At 44.3% G+C, this 23,929-nt stretch overlaps 1 protein-coding gene across 2 annotated transcripts in view; it reads right to left on the bottom strand.

Moving 5' to 3' along the window:
- Positions 1–61: 61 nt before the first annotated feature.
- Positions 62–23,929, bottom strand: part of MCU (mitochondrial calcium uniporter) — an 82,606-nt gene continuing 58,738 nt past the window's right edge. For both annotated transcript variants that reach the window (XM_017832674.1, XM_017832675.1), the window contains exons 2-8: positions 12,906–12,975; positions 8,725–8,895; positions 8,144–8,248; positions 5,452–5,612; positions 4,790–4,993; positions 3,147–3,263; positions 62–2,046 (exon numbers count right to left, since the gene is read on the bottom strand). In XM_017832674.1, the coding sequence (XP_017688163.1) occupies positions 1,969–2,046; positions 3,147–3,263; positions 4,790–4,993; positions 5,452–5,612; positions 8,144–8,248; positions 8,725–8,895; positions 12,906–12,975 (906 nt within the window). In that variant the 3' untranslated portion in view covers positions 62–1,968. The remainder of the gene's footprint in view (positions 2,047–3,146; positions 3,264–4,789; positions 4,994–5,451; positions 5,613–8,143; positions 8,249–8,724; positions 8,896–12,905; positions 12,976–23,929) is intronic.

The raw sequence follows: 23,929 nt of genomic DNA, 5'->3' as shown, positions 1-23,929 counted from the left end.
CTCCCACACAGGCAATATTCTCTTCTCAGTTGAGGAAAATAACATTATTCAAGAGCACCCATTCAAAAATTGAATAGTTATTTATTGTTCCAGAAGTACATTGCTCTTTTATACATATTTCATAAATGATACAGGATTTTACACATGTTCATTTTTTTTTGTTTGTTTTGTTTTTTTTTAAAGAAGGACTTTTCTCCATGCTCCCTCCCTCATCCCAAACACACACCAAGGATTCAGCTACAGGATTGTGTTCATTTTTTTTCCCCTTTAAAACTCATCACACAAACAGGATAAAACAGATAAAAAATAATCACACAATGTAATTAAATGGAAAGACAGAAGGAAAGGGGAAGGGAAAAGAAAAACAAAACTAGAAACATGCACCCATTCGGTCCAACATGCCATCGAGTGAGAAGAGGCAGCAATCCCAGCTGTGTTTCCACATCTGCAAGGCACCTGGAGTCTAATTAATACTGAATTATTTTCTTTCCTATTTTTTGTTTTTAAAACTTGGTTCTCCAGAAAAAAAACCAGAAGCCTCTTTCCACGACACAGTGAGGAGTAGTAGTGAAACATCAAAAAAAGCAGCCAGCCTTTCTGTATATAAAGCTTAGTGTCCTTCTCCTACCTTCATCCTGTCTCCAGAGCATTTATCAGCAGGATGCTGAACCAGACTTGACCTGCTTTGAATGAAGAGATGTTTTATCTGCTTAGAAACCAGCCAGCCTTGGCTAGGAGAGAGGGCAATGGGTTGACCTTCCTTCCTCTATTTCTTTTTAGCTAAGAACAAGAGATGTCATTAGCCACTCCTAAGAAATTCTGACCTGTGGACATAAAGTTCATTTAAAGCTACTTAATCAGGGGAAAGTGCTAGAAAAATCAAAGTTCTATGTCTTGCACCGTAAGAAGCCCCAGGCTCTCAAAAAGCCTCTGGGCAAGGAAAATGCTTTGACCATATATGAAACCTTTTATCCCATTGCACAAGCAGTCAAATATCCAGTTTCATTACTCCATGTTCCAAAACGGTGCATTTAAAAGCAGGAGTCATGATTCTGCCACAGTTTTGTAATCCTTTAAGCCTTCATAATTTCATAGTCCAGGTGGCTATCAGATTTGGGGTAGGAAGAGGGGAATCCCCCTCCCTTAAGACTGAATATAAAAAACCTCTCATGCAATGCTGCCGTGGATTTCTAGAAGGAGCTCAAGGGCATCGGGATGCAAAGTTTATATAGTTATTATGGAATAATCCAAAATATCAATTATCAAATGTCCAGAAGAAAACTCATTCCTTCTCTCACTCGGCTACAACCAATCTGTGCTACAAATAAGCAAAGGAGGAAGTCAGTGGAGCACAAGGGGTGGGCTGGGAATGGGAAGCTCACGGTTTTCCAGTAGAAAGCAGTCTTGTAGTAACTTTTATAAAAGAGACCAGGTCTGAGCAGAAGTGTGCGTGTTAATGGCGGTGGAGGGCAAGGTCTGATCACCAGCCAGAGCTCCAGGTGGCTTGGATTCTTTGTTCTTTTTTTTTTCTCCTTTTGTTGTTTTTGGGTTGTTTTTTTTTTTTGAGAGAGAAAGAGAGACTGGAATCAGGTAAAGGAAAATTTAAAAAGCTAAGCAGGCTGCTGGTGTCTTATCAAGAGGCAGACCCTGCAAAGCTGGAAGAAGACACCCCTACACCCCAGCATTACATTCTTTCCATGAACCCCCCCAATCCTGTATTTGTACACAATTGCCACTCAAACAGTTTGTAAAATACGACTATTTGCCAAGCCCTTTTCAGAACTAACATTCCACAATGTCCCATCTTCAGATTTAAGAGATTTCCCCCCTTTACAGTCCTTTGTCTTGATTAAAGGTAAAACCCTCCACCCCCCACACCACCTCCCAGCTTCCACCTGCAATGCTTTAATTAAAAAAGGCAAGAGCTATGAACAGGTTTTTGGCCAGGGTTCAGAGCTTCTTTGCTGATCAGTCCTTTTCAGAAATTTGCTGGATGGGCAGATGAACCTGCAGTGGGTCTCGAAGCCTCTTAAGGTCCAATTCTGCCTGAAAGTAGAAGACACGTTATGAAGCAAAAGTTCCCAACACACCTTCCCCCTCATTATCATTTCCCTTCAGAGAATTGAAAGCTTCTCCTTATTTCCTAGGTTTTCCTGTCCAGAAGGAAAGCGCTTAAAGAGTAAAACAAAGTCACAAGCTCTTATCTGGGAAAACCATTCTCAGCTGTCCTTCTCTGAACTTGCATGCAGCCACTTCAAGGAATATGGGAGGGAAGATTTGATCCCCATAAACTCAGTGGAATATTTTAAAAAAACCCAAAACAACAAATCAACACCCCAACTAGAAACTAGATTACTGGGGATGGTTGATTATAGAAGAGAAGGAAAATACCCAAGAGTATCTGTATTCAACATTCCTTATGCAGTTCCTTCTCCAAGGCAGGGGGAGAACTCATCTTGCCCTGCATGTCCTACACTGTCATTTCCAGAGCCTGGGAATAAAGGGATGACACAGAGCAGTGAAAAAGAATGTGGTAGCTCTGCTTTCTCTGCTCATGCCACCCTTCTGCAGAAAGGCTCAGAGAAACACGAGGGAAGGTCTCTACCTGAGTCCTTTGCTGAGCAGATCCCACAATGTGGACAGTTTGCCAAAAAGTGTCTGTCTCCAGAATCTGAGAAATCTGCCCCCCATTGCCTCTAACAATACAGCTACATTTTCTGAACATGATTTTCCAGCACTGCAACCCAGTGCACTGAAGTGCTATGTCAGGAAGACATGAACTGAATGGATGCAAGTCTTCATTCCTCACTAAATCTATCTGGTGTGTAGGAGCTCAGAAGAAAAGAAATCTTGAATTTAGGCTCCTCTGAGGCATGAAGTGTCTGAAGCAACTCAAGACTTGCCAGCAGTTTCTAAAGGGCCCTTACAGATGGATACAGACAAGTGCTTCAGGTTGATTTACGCATCCAGCAGTTCTATTCCTGGGAATATCAAAGCTAACTCAGTGGTTGTGCTGGGGTTGTGACAAGAAAATGGGGTAAGAACTTAAAATACATTCATTCTTGTTTGAAGTGTGTCTATTAATAGTAACTAAGAGCTAGCAAGCACTAATTTCTTGGTCTTTTTTCCAGAAAAGTTCTTGTTACCTGAGCAATTGCATCCTTGAGTTGATTGTATTTCTCTAGATCAAATCGCGTCTTTTTGGCTCCTTTATGGAAAAATAGTAAGTACTGTCTGTCTCTGGCATCTGGATAAACATATTCCTAAAGAGAAAAATAGGAGAGAAGATAAAAATAAAGGCACACTGGGATGCAACCCAGGATACCACCAGCACAGGATGGCTCAGGTGTGTTTGGAGAGGATGAGTAGTTTCCGACAGCAAAGGCACAAGACAGACAGCCTGGTCTGAGCTCACACGGTGTGGGGGGTGACCCCTGCCAGCAGCTCAGCCCCCACCCACTCACTCCCTCCCCTGCTGGATGGGGGAAGAGGATCCAAAGGGGGGAAAAAAACCAATAAAAACTTCAGTGTCAAGATAAAGACAGTTTAACAGCTGAAGAAAAAAAGAACCGTAAGAGTGATGCAAAAGTAATCACTTGCCACTTCCTGCCAGCAGATCAATGCCCAGCCAGGCTCTGAGCAACAGCTGCTTTGGAGAAACTCTCCCCACCATTTATAACAAAACATGGTGTTATAGGGCATGGAATACCAGTTTGGTCAGTTTAGGGCAGCTGTCCCAGATGTGTCCCCTCACAGCTCCTCACCCACCTCCAGCCTATTCCCAGCAGTGGGGAATGGGGGCTTGGGAGAGGGTAGATCAAGGAGGAATAAAAACCAGAGAAGGCCTCGGTGCTGTACAAGCACTGCTTAGCAACAGCAAAATCACTGGTGGGTTATCAAGGCTGTCTTGGTCACAAATCCCAAACACAGCCCCATCCCAGCAGCTCTGAAGAACATTAACTGCACCCCAGCCAGACCCAGTACAGTCAGGCATTTGTTACACTCCAGCAGTGAGGTACTGTCACCTTCCTCCTGTCCCGAATGTGCGAGTCCTTCCATGCAGAGAGAACAAAAACTAACACATTTCAGGGTTCTAACACCATCAGGGATGTGGGAAGAAAGAGAGGAAAAGGCTATAAATACTGCCTCTGAACTGATGCAGCTAAGAGACCCTGGGACACCACCTGGAACACCCACAGCATCTGTTCTGATGGCCTTGTGACTGTAGAGATTCTTTGAGTCTTCCCTCCCTCATTATTTAGGTGGGATTAGGAAGTGACGAGACAAACCATGTACTAGAAAATCCACACAGAGTTTGTCACAATTACAAGGATCCAGAGAGGGATTCTTCATCTGGATGGGAGGCCAGATCCATGAAAGGCCTAAACAAAAGCATTTCCAACAAGATGCCCGAACCTTGGTCTCTTGAAAAGGGCCAACACGGCATGTCAGAGGGGTGGGCTTCCTTGAAACTCAAGAGGTACCTCATGCACCCATATCTCTGTTCTGACCATATCTGTCAGCAGATGAACCTGTATAGCTACAGCAGTCAGTCACCAAACACATAAAAGCATTTTTGTTAAGACAACCAGAAAAGCAAGCAACAATCAGCAGCAGAACACCCCATAACCACACCCCACCAAAAATTAAACAAGCGGCATCTTGGTTCCGACAGGAGAAGGAAGGGGCAAAGCAGCTTCTAACAGGCACAGTTCTGCTACTTTCCTAGGGAGGAGAGCCCAAAGAAAACCCTCTACTGCAGGGTCAACGCCAGCACAACAAGTCCTACCTGGCGGGTCATTACGAAATAAGCATACATTGCCATGGCACTACCATAGGTGATGAAATAGGTGACTGGCTCCATAATGTCCCAAGAATATTCCCACCAGGTGAGGCGAGCCAGAATCCCAAACTGAGTGGCCATGTAGGCCAGGCCTCCCCACAACACCAAGGTTGTCCTCTTCTCTGCTTTCCTGCTGAGCTCCATCCTTACCTGCAGGAGACAAACACGCACCTTGTAGTCTCAAAAATAATTGTGTTAATATCGTTAAGAAATAATGTAAAAACCAGTACTTTATATTAATAGTAACTTTAAGTGGTTTGAAACATGAGTTGAGTCTACATTATGCAAACAAACCTAAACTTCTTTTCCATCAGTATGTGGCCATCATCCGTATTTACTCTGAGTATGCTCGGAATGCCTCACAAAGGTGTTTATTTCTTTATGTCCAGAAATGTTCCGTTGCATTAGCCCCAGTCTTTATTTTACTAACAAGTTCATTTCCAATTACTTAAAGCAAAGAAACAGACATGGTTTGGTAAACACTTAGTGTGCCTTCTGCTTCAGTGATCTTTAAACTATCTGAAGCATGGCAGGTACCTAATTAAAACCTTGAAATAAATCAAGGCTGCATTTAGAGAATGAGTAAAACACACTGAGGAACTCCTCACTTTTTCTAGTGGTGCTAGTTGCTCCTTCAGCTCCTCTAGTCTCCCTATCAGCTCCTTCTCTTTGTTCAGCTGGTGCTCCTCAATGCTCAGGGCTGTGTACAACTGCTGAACCAACGTCTTCACATCATTCAGCGTTGTTGCATTTTCGTGGCTTAAGAGCTCTAGGAAAAAACAGACACTGCTTGACACACATGTACCCACAGGACTTCTCACACACCCTCAAGAAACTGCTCTTAGTTTGTACAGAACTATCTGTTCAACAATGAAGTCTTTGGAAGAGCTCCACCACTCTCAGAGAATGTGATTCCTTTAAAAGAAAACCAGGCTTTATTCTTGGATACTCCTAAAAATTTCATAAGGACAAGGAAAAGAAACACATCCTATTAAGCATGTCAGATATCAACAGCTGCTTCTGATCCATATTTATAGACAGCACAAATGAACAACTAAACTAGTTATGATCCATCACAGCAGCTGTCAAGACAGTCAGAATTCAGACCACAGACTGTTGGCAGCCCCAGTTATTGATGATGGCAACTGAACACTGAGGGTTAGTGACCCCACAAATGTCTCACGATCATTACTCTGAGTATCAATGTCAAGAACTGTTTCCCAGTATCCCGTGGGCAGTGAATTCTCCCTTCCTAGCGTTTAGAAACAGTGGCAGGGCCATGACCCAACAACGCCTTTACCCTTGCATTTCAACACAAAAAGGATTTTTAAAGCATACAAGTTTGTAAAGGAGTTGTGACTAGTGGTACTGTGTTACACACACATGCAAAAAATAAGTTTCAAATTAAAGGAAAAGGATCTTGACATTAGCCAAATAAAGAAATACATTTTTTTAAAAAATAGTTTTGTAGCATCCTTGGGTTTGTATCTCAGGTTATTGTCTCAAAATATTATTTTACCAACTCAAAAAGACATGGGCAGCTTAAGCTTTAAGATCAGCAGCTCTTCAGGGAAAGAAATGACTCAGTTGTCTATGCCAAGGCACGCAAAGCACATTTATATCCCCCTTCAGTTAAGGGGTTCCTGTTCCCCTGTGAAGAAAAACCCGTGTTCTTACTGGAGTGACCATCAAAAAGAATTTAAGATGACAGTGCTGTGGCACTTCTGTTCTAAAACACACAAGTTGATCCTGTGAAAATGAAAAAGCAATAGCTGAAAAGTTTAACAGAACTAATCTCAATGCCTATTTGAGGGCATATTCATTTTAGAACAAACTAACTATGGAAATCTCCTTGGCAAGTGTATCCTAGGCAATGATTTCCTGTAGCCTTGGTGATCCCAGAGCTCACCTATCAGTGCAAAATGGGTGTATCCTACAAGGGGTGACAGAGCAGAGCAACTCCTTTGTGTGTGTGATATCCAGTGATTCAGATGTCTAGTCTCAATGGAGAGTTTTCTGTTAAGGTGCTTTTAATGAGACTGGAAAAATCCATCTCTAGTGGAGGTCAGTCTATCCCACATTTAGAGGAGAAACAGCATCTCACCCCATGCTGCACTCCCAATTCCAGGCTCCCAAATATTAGGGACAAAGTTTCCCTGAGTCAGAAATTTCTTTTTTCCCTTGGCAATTTTACATCGTTAACAATAAAATGCTAAACTACATTTTTACTATTTTCCTTTCCAAAAAGGCCCTTGGAAGCCAACTACATCTACAGAGGAGGAGGAGGGCACATATCAGCAGGTCTGCCCAGACGTCATCCACCCAGGGTGGTCTCAGACCCAAAAGATGTGGTCAGCCTCCTGATTTCTGATAGATCAACTTGCTTTAATATGTTGCCTTCTTCAGGCTGGTCAAGATGATTAAATGATCACCAATTTTGCCTTATGAATGACTCTGTTCATTATCTACTGCTTGAAGAGTGGAAGGCCCAAACATTAGCATTTCTTACAACAATAACAGAACGAAAATCCCCCACAGCTGTGAGACAAGCAGAGCAGCACTTCCAAAACTGCCCCTTTTGCTGCAGTCCCTCAGAGGTGCAAGACCCGGGTGCTCAGAGAAAGAGTAGAGGGCAGATGAAAACACCAAGTTCCTGTCTCCACCTGTAATGCTGGAGTGTCTCAAAAGCTTCTTGCAAGTTTTCACATCTTGAAAATTACACACATCCAAAGCATATTATTGAAATGGAATTTCCCCTTGATTCAAAACAGGTCGGTTTCCCTTCCTATTTGATTCTTGTTAACACAACTTTGTGAGAGCATGGCCTCATTTATTTAACTGCTTCAAGGTTTATTTGCAATATTCAAAGTATCACACTCAAATGGAAGCAATGTTAACTGTCAGGGGAAACAACAATTTATTCTTCCAAGCCAGACAATCTAAGTCTCAATCTAATTCCCATTTTGTATTGTATTCCTTCATAATTAATTAAATTACTTTTCAGTAATTAAAAAAAATAAATTGAAAATTTTAGAAACTAAAAGGAATTGCATTTCTTTGTTTATCCCTCCTGGGGGGGCCAGGGGCACTGGCTTTGAGCAGAATGAATATCTGCTTTTCATCACTGATTATTCAGATATCACTAAATTAGGCACCAAAGGCAGGATCAAACACTGCAACATTTCCCTTCAGAAATACCACTTCATGTTCCTGAATAAGTTAATAAAGCATGTTGCAATTAAGCAGGGAACTGAACACTGAAATTCATTCCTGATGTTTGCCAGAACCAGGCTGCTTTACCTCTCTTTGGTGGTCTAACATGGTATGTGACATCGTTAATGATCAGCTTGAAGTCATCCAGCAGAAGCAGGTCTATGCCTGTGGAGGAGGCCACACGTGTGCCATCTGTAAGGACGACACAGACCACTTGTTACACAGGAGGAATAAAGGACTCAAACACCATCCCAAACCCAGCTGTTGGGCTTCTATCCTTTCCCATGGACAACAGTTTTCATCAGGACGGAGGAGATGTGAAACATGACTCAGTTTTCAGAGCTAAGACAAGATCCTGCTTCCCTTGTACCACCTTTTACACCCAATTCCTTGCAGATCCATTAGAACCTCTAAGTAGGTTGCACAGTTTGCACCTTTCCTACTAAATAGGAGGAAACTCACCAAGAAACACTTCTGTTAGGGCTGATTTCCTTGGCACACTGGACTGCACAGGCATAGCTAACAATATTCTTACTCTAGGAAGGGCATTTCTACCTTCTGCTTTTTCACTGAAGTCAAAGAACCGGTCCCCCAGCAAACTTTTACTTCAAAAGCAGGGAGCTGGCTGCAAATAACAAGTAAATCAATGAGTTTGTAAACACCAGTACCTGCTGAGTAGATTGCAACCCGATCAATGCCTCGGTCCTCTGCCTGCAGCTGTTGTAAGAACACCCCCACAGAGTCCGAGATGGGTTTCAGGGTGAACTGGCAGCGCTCACGTCGGGACGGAAGACTCACGGAAATCACAGGCAACCCGTTTTGGTAAACCACTGTCACTTCTAAAACATGACAAAAATACAAGGTGATCATTAAAAATTAACACATCATCTCATAGTAGTTCTCTATTTGCCCCGTGGAGAAAGAGGCAAACGCGGTCATAAGCTGAATATAAAGCAGACTAAACTTCTGGTTTTATTAGGATGTGTGTCCATCAAAGACAAACTGAGGGATATCTGAGGTTCTCTCTCCCATTACCTTGGCAGAAAAGTTACTTACTCTAAACTCAGTCACCTTTATACTAAAGGCAACATGATATGTAAAAGTCAAAACATGGTAGCACAGTATGTTTAGTTTTTGAGAATCAAAACATTTTGGACTATGGAAGACAAAACACCGCAGTTTATCGGGATTTATAGCCCAGGAGACAAAGGCAGACTGTGTATATTAGCAAACATCAACTGTAAATGTATTTATTCTTGTTTAGTTCTGGTTCCCTCCTCTTTGTCCTGAGGCAACAAATATTTAAGAGAGCAGTCAGGAGCACGAGGTTGTAGGAAACAGCACTCTGAGTTCAGGCTTCAAGGTCATTTCATCTAAAATTCATGGGATCAATACTCTTTGTACTTCTCGAGACAGACATTACTATTTAGGTGTAGACAGAACAAGATTTTCCCATTTCTTTAGTTCTGTCAGGAGCATTTTTCCAAAGCATTCTCAAGGGTTTCAGTGCACCTTTCTAAAATCCATAGTAGTGACCTGTAAAACTGTAAGCTGGTTATTATTTCACTGTCAGAAAGACAACCCTGCTCCATGTGCTTCAGGACATCCAGGCACAGAGAAGTTAAAAACCTTTCCAAAGCCCTCTACTCAATCACAGCCAGTCAAAGCTGTCCTCAAGGGTAGTAGTTGCTAAGATATAGCAGAGCACCTAAAAATGATTTGATTTTTATATGTATCTTCATGTAAAAACCTACGGTCTGTTGCTCAGAGCGTTTCCACGTCTCAAGAATGGTGCAGTCACACCCACCCACTCTGCATCTGCCTCAGTATTCCCACCTGGTGTAGCTTTGGTCAACTACTTAAACTCATGGATTGACATGCTAAGTCAACTTAAGCAGCTAACATCAAAACTAGTCAGTCAAAGAAGTCAACATGAGAAGAAAGAGAGGCAAATAATGTTATTTTAACTACCAAAGGGAACTACTAGGACAAGTCTTGGAGACACCTTTCCAAAAAGGGAGGCTCGTGGTTGTTGAGAAAGGACGCACCAAGTGCACCTGAATGAAGTCAGAAGAGTTCTCTTGGGCTTCTGAGCTGACTGCCATCCACCTTCATGAACCAATACAAGCATGAAAAGGGTTTTTCCCTCTTCCAGAGGACTGCCACCCCGAATTCCTTAAGGACTAGGTGGAAGTGACTAAGTATGGACACCTAAAGCATCCTAAGAGGCCCCAGAATTTGCAAACCTATTAATGTCTGTTCTCAAGACTCGGACACCTGCCAGGATTTTAGTAGCTTTAGTGTTTTAAAGCTTAGAGCTCAGAGACAACAGACAGATCTTTCCTGGGAAGAAATAAAGCAAACTGCCAATTTCTTTGGACAGTTAGACAGAATTTCAAGCTCCTTATCAGCAGCTGTTATGACACCAGCTATCAGATTTTTCTGGTTTTCCACTCAAGTATTTGAACAAGAGACTGGTAAGAAATAGATTAGCATTAGCTACACTTGTGATAGCAGGCTCAGAAGGAACAATCCACATGTTTAGAAGCTTAAAATAGCCACTTAAGTATAGAATTCATTGGTTCTGTGAGCAGCATATGCAACAAACTTGTGCTTACATAACCACGGAACACACATCTGATTTAAAACACTGCCTGGGTCACAGGGGCAGTGAGGCAGTTTGCTGCAGAGCAGAAGAGATAACAATGTTTGCATGGACGCTTTTCTGTGTATCCCCGTTGCTACCACACCACAACCACAGCTCCAGCACTGCCAGCTCTGGAGGAAGTGCCTGCCAGCACCAGCCTTGCTGCTGCATTTTAAGAGTCACCAGCACTGGTAGCACAAACAAAGCCTTTCTTGAGGATTTCCAGCTTAGGTGAAGTATTAAAGACCAAATTATTTCCCTTCAAAAGACAGGGTTCACTAAGGCTGAAAATACAGCTGCTTTACGCTTTCCTTGTAGAAGTAATTCTCTATCTTAATTCACGGGTGGGGAAAGTCCACAATTCCAGTTTGATCCTCTCAGCACCTCCCACACAAGCAATGCTGGTCAGATTTTTACTGCATTGGAGAGGGAAGAGCTCAGAGGCAAAGAAAGAAAAGAAAGAAATCCAAAGGACGCGTCAATAACACAAACCAAGCAGACAGCAGCAGACAGCACCAGGAAAAGTTCTAACCAGCCCCTGTGAGAGAGCTGCCTCGCTCTGCTCTGCTCCCACAACCCTGGGCATCACCTGCATCTACTTCACAAGTTACTAAGTGGACAAAGCATTTGGCATCTCACTAATTACAGAGCTACCATTTGGGCCCATCTTCACTGTTAAGCCAGCATTTAAATACATGGGACAAGTAAAAGAAAGTAATTGTATACAAGTGTGCATTTACAGACACCTACAACCTGGCCAGGAACGCTGCTAATTAAGACCACGGAGAATTTTAAAAGCTTTACACTCTATATTAAGTGTGAGGTTGCTTTGAGGTACGAGTTTCATTCAAGCACCACAAAGTTTTGACTCAATCACATGTGAACCAGCAACAGGTCATGGGTATTTTTTTTTAAAGACTTTTGGTTTTGCATAAGCAAAAGTATACAAAGAACAGGATTAAGCAATACATGAGGTCAAAACAATGCACAGTAAAGTTATTGGAAGAAATAACAAAAGGAATATTCAAGAAGAGGTAAAATCATACCAGGCACACTGACATCACCTCCCAACCTTACATGTCCTCTGCACTTCTACCTGTTCAATCCCTCAGGTTTTTATTGGAGCTCTCCACAGCAGTCATGTTCTCTTTGTGTTTGCCCACATCACTGTCCTGGTAGAGGAAGTGACTGTGCTGGAACCCTTAATTTATTAGCTTTCAGGCCTTATTAACAGGCCTTAACGGGGAGAGGATGCACTCCCTGCTCGTGTCAGTCAGCACAAGCGCTCCAGTCTCCGTGCACAGCATGCCCACGTTAAGCAGGCAGCAAGCTCAGAGCTGCTCCTTTCCTCTGTGCGTTCTGGCACACGGGGATTTTTAAAGTTCCACCAGTGCATCCTTTTGCTCTGACAACCTTGCCAAAAAGCTTAATGTTTGAGCTGTCCCAGAATTTAAATAAAGGAACAACAGTGCCTTGGCTTCACAACTTATTCACTGCAGCAAATGATGCTTTCCACTGCTTCAGCACACAGCTGGTATGAAGTGCACTTTTCTTACATAAATGAAGTCAAGAGGGCAGGCAGGGTCAGACTGAGTCAGGTTGGAAGGGAACACAGTGGTCATCTGGTCCCACCTCCCTGCTCCAGCAGGGTCATCCCAGAGCACACGGCACAGGATTGTGCCCAGACAGTTCTGGAATATCTCCAGTGAGGGAGAGACTCCACACCCTCTCTGGCCAATCTGTTCAGTGCTCAGTTACTGCACAGTGAAGCAGTTTTTCCTCATGTCCAGGTGGAACTTCCTGGGCATCAGTTTGTGCCCGTTTGCCCCTTGTCCCATTGCTCAGCACCACGGAGCAGAGCCTGGCCCATGGTCGGACCCCCTCCCTTCAGGGAGGACATTTACCCTGGAGGGTAAGCATCACACAGAGCTCACAGCTACATCAGGGACAAGCCTGGCAAAGAGATCCAGACAGTTGCACGCAATTCCGTCTTTCTTTATAAAGCCTGTCCAGTTTTGTACGGACAGTTAGTAGAAGAGTTGACCATTGCCTTAATCCTTCTTGACGCTGTTCTCTCTGTCGCTTCCTTAGCTCCAGACTGGACCGCTGCCAAAAAAGCCTCAACCAGAAAAGGGGGCAGGGAAGGCAACCGAAGTTAGTGAAGCCCAAGCGAGCCCGGAGTGGCTGCACGTGTGTACTCACCATCAGAGGGCACTACGGTACTGCAATACACCACCCGTACGCTCTGCCAAGGAGACAGCCGCTGATGCACCTGGAAAACGCGAGCACAGCAAAAAGGACAAATGTTCAGAGTCTGGCAGGATCGCACCCCAGTGCCACCTCCTGTCCCCCTCCCGCCAGCCCCTTCCCCAGTGCCGGGCGCTTCCTCCCATCCACAGGGGTGGCCACGAACCAGGAGCACTGTCAGGAACAGCCTCTTCTTTTCCCATCTGTCACCCCACAGGGTTTCCCCCCTCAGCCAAGTTCACCTCCACACACCTCGCTCTCCACACACGGAGTTGAAAGTGAGAGTCTGTAGCAGAACAGCTGTGGTTTGTTTTCCTTGACGTATCGTGTATTTTTAAAGCCGCGTGGTTAATCAGTTTTAAGAAATCAATTTGGTTTACTACGCACACATAAAAGGCAGAAATCACACAAAAGCATAGTCTTCAAAGGTTAAAAAAAGAAGTTCTAGCGTAACTGAGGGGATGTTCACAGAGTTGTGGATTAAGAAGTTCGTTCTCTTTGGTTGTTTTCCATGCCAACATGACTTTTTCCTTGTCCTTACACAGGGAAGCCAAACTCTGAGACACAAGTAGTAAACACTCCTGTTCACAGAACAAATTGTTCCAAGATAAAAAGCAATAATTGTAATATTGAGCTATAAAAAACCCCCACAACAGCCCAATAAAGGGAGTGCATGAATGGTTTATATGCTCTGCAATCCTGGCAAGGGACACATCTGTCCATGAAAATCTGGAATCAGACTGATTTAAAGTCTATCTCTTAGAATAAATTACACGAGTTATACACTGATCCTCCCCAACAGCAAAATTTTAACTCTGGCACAAAAGACCCCTGTTTTAAAACAAAATAAGGCACAAAAGCAGCCCTCACCTGTCTATGGTGGGATGTATTTCAGTGGCTAGCCTCAGGTTTCTCAACAGCTGCACTCCAATTTGGGCATTCCTACGGTCTGGGATATTTGCTAAAGCAAAGCTGCCAAACCCACATTCCTATAACGGTATCTCACGGGGAGGGCTTGTTTAAGTAAATTTCTATTGAAAGTTTGCAAACAAATCCCATGCTGTTGATAATTTCTCTGCCAAACAGTCCAGACCTCTATATTTTGAGAGGTTGCCTTCAATAGTCTAATTAAAATAAGATTTAACTGCTACTTTGCTTGCCCTCTGAAGTCTGCTATGCAAATCAAGGATAGTTTCACAACTAATCTTTCTTGAACCCAGGACCTTTGGCCCTGATGGTCGCTGCATTGTCAGCTTTAGAAATTCACTTTGTGCTTATTTACACTTCATTTCTTTCAGTTTTGACAATGAAAATCAGTCAAGTCATTTCCAATTTTCCTCGACTGCATTTTCAGCTTCCCATGGTTGAGAATCATGAAGTAGCTCACAGGAAAAGAGAACTGGGCATTAAACAGCTCTAACTCAAGTAGGAAGTTGCATGTTTTGGTAAAAGTAATATCTCAAAACCCCCCTGAATGTTGTGAACCAAAAAGCAAACTTGTCTGTTTAACATTTGAAAAATAGCAACTGGACTGATAGACATCCGTATGCTGCTGCTGAGCAACCAGGACCAGCCCCCACCTGAAAAAAAACAGGTTTAAAACTCAAAACTACCTGAGAGAAAACACAGCTACAGTCTCACACGGTGGACAAATGAAGCTCCACTGTCTTGACATCACTATTCTATTATGAAAAAAGTCAGAAGCTTCAATGATCAGAAGCTGCACCACATGCAAGACAAGACTCAGAAACGACTTTTACTTAAGAAGGAGAATTTTAATCCTTCTAAAATTAGTATCAGATACAATAATAAGTGGGCAGAATTCACACAAACCCTCCTGTCAGAGAGCACCACCCCAAAGACTGTTTATGTACCTGTTTTATCCGATCCCATGGCATGGCTGCCACTGATATGTGGTTTTCAGTGCTTCACTCTTCCCTTCTACACAGAATTAACTGCCCATTTTTTGAAACACTGCACAGCAAGAGCCTGCCTTTCTACCAGATTTGCACGGCAGCCCAAAAAGCCAGTAGCAGTTTGCAGAAAAATCCTAAACCCCACTAAACCCATTGCAAAATAACTATCTAACTGGAAGATGTTATCAGGCAGCACCTACAAAGACTTTACCTTAAGGCTGTGAGTACCTGACTCTGCTCCAGCCTGCTCCAGAAGCCTCCTGTCCTCATTCAACATGGGCAAGAACAGAGGAAAAGGCAAAACAGGTTGAAAACACAGGGCTTGTTAAGTGACTCATCAAAAAGCTGAGGTGTCCCTGGATTTAACCACTTGGACCATTCTTGCATCCCAACATGGGCAGAACCTCTCTGTTTCATTAATCCCCCCAGGACTGTGCTGCCAGTATGTTTTACAGGAGAGATGCTGTTAAACTACATGTATCTGTCACTCCTGCAGCCCTGGACTGTGCAGTGTGATACGTGCTGCTGGTAGAATTTCTTATCTACAAAAACATTCTCCACTGGTCAGAAAAAGGAAAAAAAAAAAAAAAAAGGAACAAATGACTCAAACTCAGCAGAGACAGAAATGTCATGATCTGCCAGCCAAGGTTAGCAAGAGCTTAAATAATCATCCATCATTTTTTTTCCTGAAGGGAGACTGCTGTTTGAAAACTGAGATGGAGAGATATGTCTGAACCCTTTACCTGATGTCTGCAGTTCAACAGCTTCATGTAGAAATACGGCAGAAAGCTGAGGGTGGGGACTGGAACGGGGCAGAGAGAGAAACTTGTTTCAAGCTTTACTGACCAGATCTCACCATCAATTAGTCGACAGCTCACCCTTCCCTCGGCAGTGAAGTGTGGAATTAACTACATCCAGGCTTCAGTTGAGACAGACTTGTCCACCACTTCCAAAATAAGTAATATTTGGAGTGTGAAAAGCACCAAAGCCAGACCACCGAAATGAGAAGCTCTAAGCACTAGAATAACTTTCTGGGTCTCAAGAGAACACATTCAGGAATTCACTTTCCACATCCATGGGATCTTTCATTTCTCTGCTATCTGCAGTAAGATGCTCAGGGTTATGCAGCAGCTTTGCTTCCAGAACAATTAAGGGAGCAAGAGGGGAAAAAAAAAAATCCCTTATCCAAAACTAAAGCTTCCTCCAGCCTTGTCCAAGCCTATATTGGACAACCCAAAGGTAAAAATAACAACATCTCTATAGGTCCTAATGTAGGTTTCTGAATACTACCATGGGTGACAAAGTTAATCAAAGTCCTGCTGGAAAAATCAGCCCTTTAGCTGCCAGTGAGTTCTCTTTGATAGGAAAAGAGGGAGCAATGTGGCAGAGCTCCTGTTCTCCATTTATGCAATTATCAATGATGGAATGGTAACAACTTTGGGAGATCAAGTCTCCAAACCCTAATTAAGATCAGAAAAGAGGCTGTCCAGAAAAAAAACCACCCCAAGCATGAAAAAAGGTGACTATCAATCTAGAACCAAGTAAAAGATGTTGCTACCTCATTAGCTGGAGCACCAGTGCAGCAAAAGCTGCAGAGCTTTTGTGAAAAACAAAGCACTCTCTGTGTAAAAATTTCTCACTGTAAGTGAAACCTTTTAAGGGACACGTTTGCAAGTGCCAGCAGCAAAATCTATCTTACAAATTAAGAAAAGGGCCTCCTTTAAGTGAGGCTGCCTGAAGTCTGACACGAAGCAGCTCACCTTTTCCAACAAGCAACAGCTATTTTCCTCTATCCTGACTTTCACAGCATGAAACACTGAATGTCTTTCCTGGCTCTAGAAGTGGTTGTTATCCTAAAACCTCCCAGCTGGAATCTCAGTGATGAGAACTGCTCCAAGGTTTCCAAGCAGCCACAGTAACCAAATTACCCACCTCAAAGAAGACCTCCATTTATGCATTTATCCATCTTTCCCTCATTTCAGGGCTCCAACTACTTTTGCTCCTGAACTCTTACATTTCAGTCTCTCCAAAACATTACTTTGATCCTAAGTCACTGAGTCTCTTTTTGTCCTCCCATTTTCCTTCCCCTTCACACCAGCTATTAGCAAAGCAAAGGAGATACAGAGCAAAAACCATGCCCTGACCAGAAACCTGCTGTCCAAGGGCTGGGATGTGTGACTTATCACCACAGTCAGTATTTTTGCACCAGCACGTAAGCTCTGACTGGATTTAAGTACATTTAACTGTGGTGGATTGACTGGGGCCAGCTGCCCAGCCAGCTGTTCCCTCACTCCTCGGGAGTAGGATGAAAGGATAAAGGCAGGGAGATCATTCACCAGTCCTTGCCGGCATAACAGACTGGACTAAAGGAAAGCTGATTTACGGCCAATTAAAGTAAATAACAACAAGAAACAGACTGAAATTAACACAAATTCCAACCCTATCCCAATGCTTTATCCAGGATCCAACTCTGTCCAGAGACCCTTCAGCCCCTGGGCAACCCACAGCCCCCACAGAGACCCCTCAGCCCCAGACATCCCACACAGCCCCTACAGAGACCTCTCAGCCCCTGATACCCCACACAGTCCCCACAGAGACCCCTCAGCTCCAGACACCCCACACAGCCCTCACAGAGACCCCTCAGCTCCAGACACCCCACACAGCCCTCACAGAGACCCCTGAGCCCCTCACACCCCACACAGCCCTTAGAGAGACCCCTCAGCCCCAGACATCCCACACAGCCTTCACAGAGATCCCTCAGCCCCACACAGCCCTCACAGAGACCCCTCAGCCCTGGGTACCCCACAGAGACCCCCTCAGCCCCAGACATCCCACACAGTCCCCACAGAGCCCCCCTCAGCTTCTGACACCCCACATAGCCCCCACAGAGACCCCTCAGCCCTGGGCACCCCACAGAGACCCCCTCAGCCCCAGACATCCCACAAAGCCCTCACAGAGACCCCTCAGCCCCAGACATCCCACACAGTCCCCACGGAGACCCCCTCAGCCTCTGACATCCCACACAGTCCCCACAGAGACCCCCTCAGCCTCTGACATCCCACACAGCCCCCACAGAGACCCCTGAGCCCCGGGCACCCCACACAGCCCCCACAGAGACCCAGACACCCACACAGAGATCCCTCAGCCCCAGGCACCCCCACACAGAGACTATTAAATCAAAGTTTGCAAACAAACCCCTTCACCACAAGGCTCCAAGCACAGGTGGGACCGTCCCAGCCCTCCGACACGAGCGGTACCCCTTGCAGTGATGGCAACAAGCCTTATACTCCTGAGCACAGTTTTCTCCAAGTCCAAACTGCTGCCTTTTTAAGCCATACAGCTCATCTCCTAGGACCCAAACACTTGTCTGACCAAATCCCACTGCCTTGAACTCATTCCTTTCTCCCTTTGCCAGTACACCCTCACTCACATCCCACACAAGAGGTCAGATTTTTTTCCCCAAAAAAACCATTTTGCACCCACCCTCCACAGGGCAGCATTTCATGTGGGTGAAGGCCAAGCAAATGAGAACCTGTCTGAACTGCAGTGCTGTTCTCCTTCGATTTTGTTTTTCTTCTTTGTTTTTAAAATCAGGCTGAGGAGACGGACACAAAAAAAAGGCAATGCCAGCAAGCTGTGGGAAGTGTTATTCTATACATTTGGAAGCACTTTGTACGACCTACACCTTAGCAAATGGTCTTCATTTGCCTCAGTTCTCGTTCCTGCCTGAATTTTCTCTTCTTCCAGCATTAGTACAAAGCTTCATCACATCTGCTAGGAAGGGAACATAAACAGGAGGTGAGCTATAAATACTCCCTTCTCATCCTGCCTCCTTTGCCCATCTGCCTAAAAAGAAACAGGTAATCCACAGTGTCCAGGAAGAGGAGAGGGTAGAAGGATTAATTCCCTGCAGAAAAGGGAAAAAACAGGGCTGAAGTAACTGTGCCTTGTCCTTTGTTGTTCCTTTCTCCCAGGCATTACTGCTGCTGTGGAGGTACTGCAAGGATGAGTTGCAGCAGGAACTGTTATTGAGCAGGAACATCACCGCATTTGATGGCTTTGACTGAGCCTCTTGGGAACAGGAGAGGGAAGAGAAGGTAATAAAAGGGAAAAAAGTTCAGCTGACACGTTAAGCACACCAGTCAAGCAGTACTGCTTTTAACAGGTGCATCCCTTACCACGATCCATATCACTTTTTCCTCCAACTAAACAAAACCCCAAACTGAAACCTTCTCTCAGTCTATATTCTTACCTTTATTGCAAGTATGAACAACTTACAGATAATTACACCACTCATAACTTAAAACAGATGATAGCCAGGGAACAGCAGACACCACACTCCTTCCATCCAGCCTTCCACAGTCCTTCCCTACCTCTAGCAGGCTGGAACATCTCCCTGACAGTTTGTGATGCCAGATCACAGTTTCACTGTGAAAATATTTTTGCTTTACTGGAGTAGGATGGTTTGAATTCTGTTTCTTTAATACAATCCTCATGGTTACTGGAAAAAAGAAAAAAGCTGAGAATTTTAATTCCCTCGCATCCTGAAGGCTTGAAAAACAGAAGCCAAACAGAGCACTGTGATGCATTTAAACCTGTGTTGGCTTTGAAACCCGAGAGCTGAATTCCTTTCCCTAATTTCCAAACTTATTACTTGAATCTTCCTATAGCACAGAGGTTTAGAACTCTCTTCTTAAAATTAAAGGGACTGGCAACCACAGCTTAAGAAGAAGGCTGAAGAATGTAGTGAGTTCTGATCTCACTAATTTCGGAGATTTTTGTGTCGTTCAGCCACTCACAGCTGAAAACCACGTAACCAAGACCGAAGGCATCAGATGGATTCCCCTCAGCATTTCCCCGGGGCAGCCTAGCTGTTGTTTTGTTGCTTAAAGGGTTTTTTTGTTTGATTTTCTTCCTCTAGCACTTAGCAACCCCATTAGGCAACTCCTTTTATCTTTGTTACATCCAGTTTAAAAGAAGAGCTCTTACCCCCTTCTTCTCCCACTGCAAAAACAGCTTCCCAGTGAGGAAACAGCAGTGTACCAACACACCCCTAGCACTTCCAGCATCGAGAATGAAACAATAAGCAGAACTATGAGGTGAGAGTTCCACAAGTGTAAGGAAATTCCTTCTGCCTCGGTGGGTGCTGGGGAGCAGCCAACTCGCACTGGTTTTCCAGGGAAATAAACTCAGAAAGGAGGGAACCTTGCTTTTAGCTCCTGAAAAGACACAGCAGGCTCTTGCAGACTTTGGAGTCGGTGCCAGGATATGATGTACAGCTTGGGAGAAGCTGCAGACTGAGGTATAGAGAGGTGCAAACTCCTGCAAGCCACAGCAGCCCAGTACATCCCAGCACTGGGGGAGTCCTACACCAGTAATTCCCCGCAGGAACGCACAACACAAAAAAAATCTCATCTCTCTGGATAACCTTGTCTGGGTTTGGTCCAGAAAGTGGTGGAGCAGAAAGGTAATACTCCCAGACAGTAAGAGGCATTTCTTTTGCACCCACAAAGACATGTCCAGTCAGTCCAAGCACTAAAGACAAAAAGTGGTTACTTCTCTTGGATTATGACCCTTACAGGCTAAGCTTGGAGACTGAATCAGCTTTAGGATTGAATTCTTTATGAGGCACTCAGCAGGGAAGTTTAAGAGTGTTGCCCAGAAGTGTCACATAAGTTTTATAGATACTTTCATATTCCCAAGTTCAGGTCCTAAGCAAAAAAGCTTAAATTTGGCTACAAATACCTGCAGTCAATTAACACCGGCCAGGTTTCTCCAGGAAGAAATACCCAAGTGTGGGACATTCAGCTTGGCACGATTCCCTGCTTTCAACATTCAGTTTGCATCGATTTGCCACCAGGTGTGATTAGTACAGTAAAAATCAATCCTTTTGCTAGTCCCACACACACCTCATGAAGCCCTGGAAGGATCCTCCATTTGATTAAGGGTGGATTGCCTGACATTTTTCCCCTGGATACGCTGCCCACCATCAGGATTGTTACTGAGCCACTCTGGCTTCTAAATCACTGATGTTCCCTGGCAAGTTATCACAGTATGAGAGCATTAGAAGGATATGAGAAAAATTCCAATAAAAAGATATGAATGCTTTAAAGCCATTAAAGAACACTGTTTCATTGTGCTACCAGAGCACGGATCAAGGATACTTCACACACAAACTTAATATCCCTACACGTTAATGTTTAATATCCTTTGGTTAATGACGTACCTTTAATTATTCCACAGAACACCCTCCTCTCCCCACCCTGAGGAAATGGGGAAGTGCTCACCTCCTGCATGTTCTGGGTTTGTGCCTAGAGAGATAACTCAGCAGAAGATAAACTCAAGTGCAAGGCAGTGCTCTGCAGAGGCAGATCTTTACTGACATACTAATAACGTGCAGTAAAAGCACAAACATGTTAATTTTGAACCTGACGTTTAAATAGCGCATTAAATTCAGTTCTGAAGGTTTCCCAGTTTGGCTTTCCCCAGCTCATCTCACCCGGCCTCTGTGAGACAGGAGGTGGTACAATCACTGACTGGTTTGGGCTGGAAAAGCTCTTAATGCTCGTCCAATTCCAGCCTCCCTGCCATGTGCAGGGAAAGCTTCCACTAGCCCAGGTTGCTCCAAGCCCTGGCCTTGGACACTTCCAGGGATCCAGGGGCAGCCACAGCTTTGCTGGGTAACCTGTGCCAGGGCCTCCTCACAGGGAAAAATTCCTTCCCAATATCCCATCTAACCCTGCCCTCTGTCAGTGGGAATCCATTCCCCCTTGTCCCCCATAAATAGACTCTCTCCACCTTTCTTGTCAGCTCCCTTCAGGCACTGAAAGGCCACTATTAGGTCACCCCAAAGCTTCTCTTCTCCACGTTTAACAATCCCAGTTCTCCCGGCCTTTCCTCGTAGAAGAGGTGCTCTCTCCCCCTAATCACAGGAAAGTGGGGTTGGCCCCCTTCCATACAGCACAAGGAGCAGTCTGTGTATGGTTTCAGAAACACTTGGTCCTGCTCCTCTGGAGGAGGCAAGTGTTTCTCACCTGTGGGACTGCTCCCAAAACACAGCCTTGGCAGTAAGTAGGTCTGACTGGAACCCCAGTGCCTGCACTGACCGCTTCATCATCAGTCACCTCTGGGAAGAGGAGGAGGAGGCAATGAGATCAAAAGGTTTTTATTTAATTGACCACTGATCAAGGGAATGACTGTAACAGCATCTCCTAATAGCTCAGAGCTATCAATTACAGCATCTCCTGCACAGCATTGCTGTGCTACAAACCCGACCATAATTACAGCCCAATGACAGCACAGCAGAGGCACTAACAGCCAAACAAAGTCTGGGCAAAGCTAATAACTGAAGGGGATCATTTCATCTGACAGCCAGTGCCATCCTCAAAGCTCAGGCACATCCATCACTCCTTGGGGCTGAGCGTGGTGGGACAGGAGGCTGGACACCCCCAGGAAGAGCTGCTGCTCCCCCCGAGGTGCCACCACAGCCAGGCCACCGTCAGCACCAACCCACTCTGTTCCTTCCCCAACCTCCCCCCTCTGCCTTGGCAAAACCAGTCAAAACTGGGTTTATGGGCACACACACCGTGCACAAACCCTCTCTAGTTTGTATAATGATTAAGTCAAGGCATCCAAGTCAAATCACTAAAGAATCTTAAAGAAAAACAGACCAAAGACTTTCCTACACGTTTTCAATGGTTATCAAGTTATCCACTGTCAGGATGCGTGATAAACCAGCATTACCCAAACACTTAATTCCTTCTTTTTGTTTAAAAATACTGTGTTCTACCAATCTTCCATCCCCCATATCACGAGGCTTCTTTTAGTAACATTTTAACTGAAAGTTTACAAATAGTTTCAGCTCAAATGTTTTTATTTTGTTTTAAAAATACAAAACATGTAATTTACTATGTTTACACCTCCAACCATCTAAAATGTTTTTCCCCCACAGAAACTGTTGCAGCTTTATCCAAAGAATGAAACACAAGGATCCAACACAAAACAAATCCATTTTCGACAGCCAGTCACAAAAAGCTGATTTGAATTACTTGCCCAATTCTAATCTGCAAACCACACAGAGATACTCCTGCAAGAAAGGGTTTGCAGTTCACACTTATTTCCTACATGAACACTAAGACTTAATTCATATTAAAAGATTGAGAAGCCTTGGAAATACGCTACTAGAAAAAACTACCATTTTTCTAGTCGTGCAGGCCATTTAAGAATCAACAGCCATGGGAAAAGAGATTATCCTGGGAGAGTGGGATTTGGAATGGAAAGTAACATGAGATCTTTGGCTAGATCCCTTCCTTAAAGCTTTTCCAAATCAATTAAACTGGGTTTAATATACTGTGATAGATGTTCAGTGGTCTAGAAGAAAGCAATTTCTAATTTGGCTCTGAATTATACAAGCTGTCAGAGACACCTTTACAGTTTGTATTTTCATTGACAGTCTCAGTCAGTTAATGAAAATTGAACCATTCTTCTCCAGAAAATTAAATATACACACAAAACAGAGCAGAAAAGCCCCTGTGGAGAAGCCATGAAGGGACAGGCATCAAGGTAAGGACTTCAAAACATATGCTTCCCATCCAAGGGAGGAGGCTGGCTCAGCTCACACAGTCACATACTCTCCATGCTGTCTGTCCAAGAACCTCTTTAGTGCTTTCTCACAGCATTAAATAGCCCTGGGAACCAGGAGTTTTTCTTTGATCCAATGCTAATTATTAATTAAAGTTCTTTCAACTGTGAACCCCAGGTTTCTTCTCCTTGATGGGGACAGCATTAAGAGGTCAGAGAGACTCATCAAGTCACAGAATGGTTTGGGTTGGAAGGGACCTTAAAGTCCATCTCATTCCACCCCCTGCCATGGGCAGAGACACCTCCCACTAGCCCAGGTTGCTCCAAGCCCCGTCCAACCTGGCCTTGGACACTTCAGGGATCCAGGGGCAGCCACAGCTTCTCTGGGCAACCTGTGCCAGGGCCTCCCCACCCTCACAGGGAAGGATTTCTTCCCAATATCCCATCTAACCCTGCCCTCTGTCAGTTTAAAACCATTGCTCC

Source organism: Lepidothrix coronata, unplaced genomic scaffold, assembly GCF_001604755.1.
Source record: "Lepidothrix coronata isolate B3197 unplaced genomic scaffold, Lepidothrix_coronata-1.0 Scaffold204, whole genome shotgun sequence".
In the NCBI taxonomy this organism is placed as follows: Eukaryota; Metazoa; Chordata; class Aves; order Passeriformes; family Pipridae; genus Lepidothrix; species Lepidothrix coronata.
The sequence above is the reverse complement of the archived record's forward strand: the minus strand, read 5'-3'. Positions and strand labels throughout refer to the sequence as shown.